Source organism: Montipora capricornis, chromosome 3 (assembly GCF_036669925.1).
Source record: "Montipora capricornis isolate CH-2021 chromosome 3, ASM3666992v2, whole genome shotgun sequence".
Lineage (NCBI taxonomy): Eukaryota > Metazoa > Cnidaria > Anthozoa > Scleractinia > Acroporidae > Montipora > Montipora capricornis.
Window position 1 is genome coordinate 69,489,935 of NC_090885.1, and position 9,762 is coordinate 69,499,696.

General features: G+C 40.8%; 2 protein-coding genes across 2 annotated transcripts; both read right to left on the reverse strand.

Annotated features, from left to right (window-relative positions):
* Positions 1 to 748: 748 nt before the first annotated feature.
* LOC138040752 (uncharacterized) lies at positions 749 to 1,783 on the reverse strand. The gene has a single exon (XM_068886427.1). It carries the CDS (start codon positions 1,781 to 1,783, stop codon positions 749 to 751), a length of 1,035 nt encoding a protein of 344 aa, XP_068742528.1.
* Positions 1,784 to 2,134: 351 nt separating this feature from the next.
* LOC138040754 (inactive rhomboid protein 1-like) lies at positions 2,135 to 9,492 on the reverse strand. Its single transcript, XM_068886428.1, has 7 exons — positions 9,448 to 9,492; positions 9,320 to 9,362; positions 5,510 to 5,638; positions 4,793 to 5,031; positions 3,697 to 3,897; positions 2,681 to 2,932; positions 2,135 to 2,593 (listed from the first exon to the last, which is right to left on the reverse strand). Exons 1-7 carry the CDS (start codon positions 9,490 to 9,492, stop codon positions 2,135 to 2,137), a joined length of 1,368 nt encoding a protein of 455 aa, XP_068742529.1.
* Between the last annotated feature and the right edge of the window lie 270 nt (positions 9,493 to 9,762).

The following is a 9,762-nucleotide window of genomic DNA, read 5'->3' on the forward strand; positions in this document are numbered from 1 at the left end:
TCAGAGTGTGCAAAAATAATGGTTATAGTATTTTCGACCTTCATTATCTTTTTAACTCTCTTATTATGTCACTCTTTACTTACTGTATCCGAGTTTGGGGTGTTGCTACTTATAGTAAGTATTTGAGTCAAATTGATAGGCTACAGAAAAGGGCATAGAGATTTGGATACATACAGTTTATAACATCTATCAAACAGATTATCTAAGATAGGGATTTGAGCCTATGGAGTGGTATTGTGGATAATCCCTCGCACCCTCTGCAGGATCTTCTTCCCCCACGTAAAACTGAGCTCTGAGTAGTGGATCCCATCCCTACCACATCCCAAGTGTCAAAACGGAGAGGTTTAAGAAATGCTTTGTTAATAGATGCCTTTTCTACTTTTAAATGAATCCTAATTTAGTACTTTGCATTTTAAGTCCTAACGTATGTTTGATGACTTCAATAAAGACCTTATTATTATTATTATTATTAATATTATTATTATTGTTATTGTTATTGTTATTATTATTATTATTATTATTATTATTATTTCGTTCATTCACACGATATGATGTTAACGTGGTTTGTAAACTAGGCAGCAAGCCACAACCTATGGCCTTAAGTGTCTAGTGTTCTTCTCAAGATTCTTGCCGTTCCCAACAAGGAGGCTTTTTGTGAATAACGTGCAATCTAGTCCAATTTTCTTCAACGATGTTTTCAAATTTTTGCTGAACGTCCCTAGTGCACCAATGACAATTGGTGCGACAATTAATTTTCGGCAGCTCCAGATTTCCCAATCTCTCTTTTTAATTCTTGGTATTTTTCCATTTTCTCTTGTTCTTTTTCCAGCACTCTTGTATCAAAAGGGCACGCGATATCTATCACATGACATGATCTTTCTATCTTATCAAGAACAACTACATCAGGTCTATTATGCTCAATTTGATGGTCTGTTTGAATTCGGAAGTCCCATAACACCTTTACTTGATCGTTTTCTATAACTCCTTCAGGATCATGAACATACCACTTGTCTTTGCATGGGATGTTGAATTTCTGACAGAATTTCCAATGGATAACTTGGACTTGGCCTACCTTATCATGTCGCCACATTTTATACTCTCTTTGCGCCAATTTCTTACATTCCGCTACAATATGACTTACGGTCTCTTCTCGTTCTCCACATAACCGACACATCGGAGACACATCCTCTTTATCAATCCTGTTTTTAATGCTATTCGTCCGTAATGCTTGGTATTGTGCAGCGGTTAGCAGTCCTTCAGTTTCTTTTTTTAGTATTCCCCTTTTTAACCGCCCCCAGGATTCTGGGTCCCTTACTTGTTCTGCAGCTGTTCCAAATTGCCCATGTAATGCTTTGTTTTTGTATTTAGACATTCTCTCTTCAGACACTTCTATTTTTGTAGGCCCCTCCTCCATAATATTTTCATCCGATACGAAACGAAGTAATCTTTCCTTACTTTCTCCAATGTATTTAAACAGACTGCCCACTTCAATGTTCACACAATCTTCTGCACTTAATAATCCACGCCCTCCCGCTGCTCTTTTCAGATACAGTCTATCAACGTCGGCTTGCGGATGGAAGGCTCTGTTTATTGTCAGCAACTTCCTGGTTTTGCCATCCAATTTCCTCAGTTCATCTTTAGTCCACTCGACAATTCCTGCACTATATCTGATTATTGAGACAGCTCTTGAGTTCATTGCATTTACCACATTTCCACCATGTAACTTTGACTTTAGACTTTTCCTTGTCCGTCTGAAGTATTCCTTACATGTCACTTCTTTCATGGCTGCATGTTTTAAATCGTCTGCTTCTAGTACTCCAAGATATTTATATCCTGATTCTTCTACTTCTCTACTTCTCTTCTTCTATTCTTCTCTTATTATTATTATTATTATTATTATTATTATTATTATTATTATTATTATTATTATTATTATTATTATTATTATTATTATTATTATTATTATGATGGTACCCTTCATACCGATACGAAAGGGTCAGGGGGGTTAGGATTCAGTGAAGGCGCTACAACACGTGAACGATAGTGTGTATAACTACTGAGAGATCACTCGCGTTTGTGATATTTTCGCAGAGGCTACAGCTATCTTTAAAATAAACATGAAATTCTCGGAAGATCATTTGCCTTCTGTGGACACCGAGTTTTCCTGGTAGCATAAACCCTTTACATAAGGGATGCAACTGATATAGCGAAAAAACAACTTGAAGCCGATATGGAGGTGTTGAACCCCGTAAAACAGAACAATACTTAACAAAAACACTGTTGCACATACGAAAACAAATAAAAGCCGAAAGAACATCGTTTTGCGCTTAAAAACAAGCGGAGCCCACAATATCAATGCGAAAAGAAAGCCGTACAATACACCGGCTATCAGCGCAAAATTGTTTATATGGGGGAGCGTTCCAACTGTGAACAGCAAGGACAAACATGCCATCAACATAGCGAGTCTTCGTCTCGGTGCCTTGATTGAGGGCCAGAAAATCACGTGCTCGACTAGTGCCAGGCCTATAATACCGCCCACAGAAGGACTTGCACCGGCTTGAGGCGAGTCGGGCTCCGTAAACAGCGAGCCAATCTGAAAGTACATTTAAACCTGAGATTTTAGTGAGCAGCGAGTGTACTATGCCTGACCCAGATAACTTCCATAACTAATGTTACTGACCAAATGTCCCACTACTCCAGAGGTGTGATGTAACAACGCCATTCGCAGCAAGCCCTGAGAGCTTTCCTGGCTCCAAGAAACCCATATTTGGAAAGACGTGATAAGAAGGCAATCCAGAACGCCTTGATGCAGATAGATGGACGTCAAAAATCTCCACCACTGATTTGGTTTTCGCGGTGAGAACTCGGTGACATGTTCATCAGGCACGTCATTTGCTGATTCCACGAAACAAAGCTCTTGGAGACAGTTTATCTGAATGAGAAATGAAGGTTCTTCGTGTTATCTCCTTTTGTTAAGTGTCAGATGTCTCTTTGCCCCACCCTTCCGTGGGGTGGGGTACAGGCCACTCCCTTGATTAGTGAGGCAAAGGGAGGACCGTAACCTCACTTTGAGGTTGTTGTAACCCTTAGCACATTGAAGAGATGATACTTTTCCAATGTGGACTCGTGGACACTCGGGAAAAATCCAAGTGGTTCTTCGTAGGGGTCGGATCTACAACCTTCCGACTGACTAGTTCGGAGCTAGGCCACGAAACTATGTTTAGGGGACGATAATCCCGGCGCTATACCTCTAGGATTGAAATTGTCGAAAAAGTAAATTCTCGCTCTTGAAACCCTCGATTTACCATTGAAATAAAATTATGTAATCTTTTCTTTTCACCTGCCGTTGTGTAGAGTTTGCCCGCATCCGAGATTTCCCTAGCGCGGGAAATCGGTAGTGCGCAAGAGTGTGTTGTGTGTAACCAGGCCTGGTGTAACAGCGACTACTAGTGAAACGAATGTCCATTAGTGTTTCTCGAGTTTCTGGCCTTATGGCATTGCCCCTTAAAAATGCTATAGGTAGGGATTCGAACGGAAAACTTTAAACTTGCTCACCACATATACCAGGTTAAGAAACCGAAAGTCACATTGATTCCCCAGCTAATAAAGCCCGTAGCCTTTTGCATTGTTTTCGTTTGGGAAAGAAAATATGAAAAAATAATTCTCGCCAATGGTCAGTAAAAGAAACATCAGTACCTGAGTGCAATGCTCCGCATGAAGATGAAACCGGCCCTTCATAAACAAACAATGCTCTGGACTCGTTAGTGTACACTGTCCATTGAGCTCTCCACAACAAGGGCGTAACACATGCAGCACAGAAGATTGTGACGAAGATCGTTGACTACACTTGGTTGCTCTCCATTTAGCTCGACTGTTCGAAAGAACATGACACTCTACCTATCAAACACCAAAAAGCATACCAATACTCTGACGCTGGGATTGATCCAATTTTTTTGATACGCTTACACTGTAACAAACTTTTCGTATCTTATTGGAGGACGATCCGCTCGACGGCGACGATAGTGATGATTTATGTTTAAAAAAACCCCGACCCGATGCTCTTTGGATTTAATTTTCTGAGGGGATTGCCAAGGTCACTTCCGAGTTAGGGTGATGTCCGGATACCCGACGGAATCCTGACACAAAATGTTTGCTTTGTCTCAGAGAAATTGAAAACTTGGTTATTTTGAAAGGGAATCATTGTGTCGACACATTGATCTTCCTTGTCTTAGTGGGTGAATTATAAATGGCCTTAGCCATAAGGGGTGGCGTGGATTTTAAATGCAATGACCCGTCCCCTGAGATGTTCAAAACAATGTTGCCGTGTTGTGGCCAAGGGCAGGAGTTCATTAAGGGGAGTCTCTATCTCCCATACTTAGCTTAGAAGTCAACCCTTTCCCCAGTAGATTTTTTATAGAACGCTCACCTTGGGAAATTCAGCATGTCAACTGTTGTAAAAACCAATCTCCCTTGGGAGATTTAGCACGCCCGCTGTTGTAAAAGCAAGCCAATCAAATTAAAGCTCTTTAAGCGTCAAAGGAAATATGATACTTTTCGTGGGAAAAACCTGTTCCTAAAAGTTAAATTTACTCGGGAAAGGGTTGACTCAAGGAATAACTGGAGATAGAGGCTTCCCTTGATTATGATCCACTGCCAAGGGATAGTGATAGAAAAAGTAAATGCTCGCTAATGAAGATAACCTCCCACCATCTCATTTGAAGCGGATAGTAGAAAAAAAAATTGCGCTTGTTAGTAGTCGTAACAGAAATAGTAAAGAGCGGCGTTTACCTACCTCCGTTGCTGTCCCTGCTATATTCAATTTTCGAAACTCGCAGCAACCCAGTTCTTCTCCATCCTGCCCGAGGTGTGGATACAGACCTTGAACTTGTTGAACGTTGAGCGCGTGATCTTCTCTGACGCAAAGCGGGAAAAGCGCTCCAAAGGCCACCAGTACTTTTCTCGTCGGACCAATCAGAGGGTTTGGGTGTTCAATATGTACAACTGTAACGTTGCCACGAAAAGTCAAAGGCTCTGAAGAAAGAACTAACGTTTGATCATCATAAGATACCGCGACAGGTTTCAGCGAAAAATTCGCTTCCTGTGCATAACTTCCAAAACCGTTGCTTGTTTAGTGTCTCCTTGACACCGGACCTTTTTTTCACTTTTTCTTGAGTTTAAGATAAGTTCTACCAGGAGCTGTAAACGAAGACCCAACAAAGTTATGGCTCAGGCCACCAGTTCAGGAACAAACGAGTTAAGGTCTGGTTCGGCACGTGGCATATATTGCCAGGAGCCCATTATCCGGGGTGCCCGTCACCAGCCCGTCTCCAGCGGGATTTCGTTGAAAGCCCAAAAAGACTCTGGCAGTAGTTCGGACGACATAATTCACTCTAATTAAAGTTTCAAAGGAAGACAATGTAAGGAATGAAATTTTGGAATTGCAGCGGTCTTTTCCTTATTTTGAAAACACACTATACATTTTTAGAATACGCAAAATAATGAAATTTACCTATTCGACGATGTACCGTGGGTGACAATCCAATTTCAGCAAACGTTGATACGCAGCACATCAAGATGAGTATGGACAACTGTGCCATAGCAACAGCGCATGTGAAATACGGACGGAAGCCGCTTGACGGTGATTGTACTTGGTTCAAGTTATGTCGTCGTTCATTTGGTACCTGAAAATGTTCTAAAAGAGAAAGTGTCTTTAGAACATCGACCTAGTAAACGATTGGTTGATTTATATCTTTCTAACTCCAACAGATCGCCTCCAAAGTCGCGCCCACTCGGGGCTTTGTTTTCTCGAAAGTCTCAAAACTTTTGGGATGTCACAAATACCTACGTATGTTAAAGAAGGAAGTGGTTTTAAGTCATCAATTTTTACCAGTCAATTTGCTTTTAGCTGTCTCGACAACATAGTAAAAGAGTACCATTTTAAAACAAGCAGATGACAATTTACAAATGACTCAGAAAAGTTATTGTGACATTTGTGAAACTGGTCCCCGCGGTTTACAATCGACAGTCCGAAAAAACTCTATTCCAAATGGTTGTGACTGAAATAAATCCGCCAAAACCAGAATGGTCACCTTTCACATATATATATATATATATATATATATATAACTTCAGGTGAGTTCCACACTGATAAATCCAGAATAGTGCTCAACAATAATGGAGCGGTGGAGCGGATAATGGAGCGGTTAAAGTCCATATGAAACCATATTGAGTAGAAAAACATTGTTATATATATATATATATATATATATATATAGATATAGCTCTTTGGCATTACAAAGCTTTTGCTTTCATGTTCAAATTGAGCACTCTACTAGGATGAGTCATTGCCGCTAGCAATTGCGCATGCTCACTAGCTCGCTAGTTTGAGCACTCTGGCATGACTTGGATGTACCACATGCGTGGGACATCTGGGGTGGCTTTATAGCTTAACCTCCATCCTAGACATCAGCACTGCACTGATGAGGCCCAGAAGGCCGAAACAGTACTGTATAAAAATATATAGAGGATATTACACAGTGGCGAGAAGATATGAATTTTATGTTCGAGTGGCATTCTACGGTCAGCCTTCGCCGCGTGCACAAGTCCTGTTTCGTTTTTTGTCCTATCGAGCTGAATTAGTGTTTTATGCCTTCGTTAGGCGGTATATGATAGCGTTCACTTACAGTGTAAGTAGTGTCTTTCCAAGTAGAATAGATGGTTTTCACCTGAAGTCACAGCGGCCACGTTGGTGTACAGTAGAGAAAAAAGTAATTTGAATCTATTGCTATTGTTTTGTACACCAACATGGCCGTCGCGTCATGTGATTGAAAACCATCTATACCCTAGAACCCCGAGAGTCGCACCACTGCCTTGGTCGGGTGTACACGTTCCCCGCTTTTTTCGACCTGCTGTTTTTTTTAAGGGGTTTTCGTGTCCGGCTCTGGTGCATTGCTTTTCTCTTTATTTTAGAATTGATGTATTAATAATTTTTGTACCGATTCTAATGCTTAATAAACTGCACAGTGGCTTGGCTGGCCAACGCGCCCATATATCACCCAGCTTGCATGAGTGTCCGGTTGAGAAGTGGAGGCAAAATCAGTTGGGAAATCCTAAGAAGCACTCGTACTGGATCGTGACTAAAACACCAGACGAGTACATACGAGTAACATGTAAAAAGTGAAAAGTGCAGTTAACCAAACCGTAAATTGAAAAGCTGAGGGTGCGTTTGATTGGGAAATCTGGATTTAGATCTTAAAATCTGGATCTTCGGATTTCCAATCGAACACAAAATCCAAAAACGGATTTCGCGACAGATTTTGTTAATTGAAATCCTTACCCGACATGGATTTCCGATTAGTGAATCTGCGACAAAATCCGTTTTCAGATTTTGTGTTCGATTGGAAATCCGAAGATCCAGATTTTAAGATCTAAATCCGGATTTCCCAATCGAACGCACCCTAAAATTTGCCACTTGCGCCATTAAATTTCACTTTGGCGTTTCTCTCAAAAGACTTAAAAGAGTTAAAAGGCGCTGTTACACTGTGCAATTGTGCTTGCAACGTGACTCGCAATTTTGTTGCGAGGTTAGGGTTAGGGTTTGTAAACGTTTTCACATTGCGAAACAAGTTGCTCGATGAGTGTTACCGTAGGCAACGTTTCTTGTAACTGGTGACGATCTCATGAGGTTAAAGAAGTAGTTTCATTTAGATAACTGTTGCTACTCTGGACAGATGTTACACGGCTGCGCAATCCTTGAAAAATTTGTTGAAGCGTTGCGGAAAGTAGACCTAAATTTTACTTTACGCAACGGTTTCTGCAATTTTTCTCACAACGTTTTCGGCTGTTGCACGGTACAGTTAGTTGCCCTATTTCAGGACACTTTTGCAGAACTGTAATATCTTACCGCAAAACAGTACTAACGATCTAACGCTGGTAAGTAGGGCGTAAAGTTTCACCGCTTGAAGCTGTTTGGTTTCTTTCAGTACTTGTGGACATACTTCGAAGCGCAATAAAATCGTATTTAATTAGAGACAGATTTTACTTACCACAACGAAAACTTAAATCTTCCCATCTAAATGGAGCGTAGCTTGGTTACGAAATGAATAAATGCATGCAGACTAATCAATAAGTCATCTGAACTTTAATATCGTTCGGATTTGCTTCGTTTTCACAACAAAATACAGAATCGTGAAGTCCGGAAATAGGGGTGTCCGCAGGGAAATAGGGCAACGTACTGTAGTATATCGCATTGGCCAATGTTTCGTGCAACTTGTATCGCCATGGCGTTGCGAGACAAGTTGCACGAAAAATTGCAGTGTAACAGCGCCTGAGGAACGACGACGGCTACGTCAACAAATGCTATAATTTACTCAATTGGTTCGGGCGCTTTTAAGTAAAAATACAGATTAAAAGATTCTCTGGTGCATGATCCAGTGTTGTAGTCAAAACCTTAAATTTGGTTATTTTACTTTGTTTTGCAGAGTACGACAAGGAACTGTACTAAAATACAATATCATTGATTCCCACAATCCCATTCCTCACTCATTGCAAACTAAAGTAGAAGGTAGCTGTTAAAGGCAAGATTATATTTCGATGATTACCTTCGCCGCCTATTTGGTCTTCAGAGTCATGTGTCATTGACTGCACTGGAAATAACCTCAGGCGGCTTAAAAAGAATGCTTAAAGAATCTCTCAGCAATTGTTTTGTGTCATTCTTTATTACATCATCAACTGGATTTTACGTGAACATTCCAGAACGCTAGGAACATGCGCATGCATCGATCGACTGCACTCTGCACGTGGGTATGCGAGAGTTCCTTCTTTTCTCTTAATTTACTTTTCCTAACATTCTTCAGGTTTGAGAACCTTTCATTGGCCGTTTTTATAATAGAGACGCATAATCCGTCCAGACGAATTATGCTTCTCTCATGTTATCCGTCTTGTGTAAAGACGGGACGAACTATATGAGACGCATAACTCGTCTGGGACGAATTTAGGCAAACATTTTTTCTGCGTCTGTTAAATTCGTCTAGTATAAAGACGGGCGCAAGACGCATAATTCGTCTGGACGAACTATCCAGTTTAGTGCGTCTTCGAAGACGCATTAAAGTAGATACTTCGTCCAGACGCATAATGCGTCCCGTGCCCGTCTTTACACTAGACGAATTTAACAGACGCAGAAAAAATGTTTGCGCAAGTTCGTCCCAGACGAATTATGCGTCTCTAGTATAAAAACGGCCATTCTGAGTTTGCTTCAGCTTTCATTCAACGAGCGAATCTCACGTCGAGTCCCTATTAAAAGAAATCAATTTTCCCGAATCGCGTGGGCCCGGTTGTTCGAAAGACGATTTTCTTAATCCGGTCTAGGATTAGCGTAAACTATAATGTTTCATGTTTTCAACTTTTGGTGAACGTTTCTTTTGCTTATTTTTGTTTTTCAAGATTGACTTCTTCTAATGTAAAGTTTTGCCGAGTATCAGCGATGAACATCATTTAGGAGTAGAGAAATAAATTCCTTAGTTAATTTTTGATCTGGTTTAGCGTTAACCGGCTTTTGAACAACCAGAACCTGGACACGACACCATACCACTTAGGCTAATCAAAGAATTTGCAGCGGTTATGGAGTTTTGTAAAGCCATTTACAGGCCATAACTGTGCTCCCTGCTCTATCTGTCATTCCGGCTTAAGAAAAATAGTCTTTACCGCGAGAGCAACGCTGGCGCAGTGGAAGCCCTTCTTATATATCGCTGTGATAAAAACACC

Excerpts from the sequence above, each read along its gene's own strand:
- LOC138040752 (XM_068886427.1), bottom strand. The coding sequence starts at position 1,783 with ATGAAAGAAGTGACATGTAAGGAATACTTCAGACGGACAAGGAAAAGT.
- LOC138040754 (XM_068886428.1), bottom strand. The coding sequence starts at position 9,492 with ATGATGTTCATCGCTGATACTCGGCAAAACTTTACATTAGAAGAA. Across the intron at positions 3,898-4,792 it reads TAGCAGGGACAGCAACGGAG|GTAGAGTGTCATGTTCTTTC; the intron begins GTAGGTAAACGC and ends GGTGTTTGATAG. Across the intron at positions 2,933-3,696 it reads ATGCGGAGCATTGCACTCAG|ATAAACTGTCTCCAAGAGCT; the intron begins GTACTGATGTTT and ends TTTCTCATTCAG.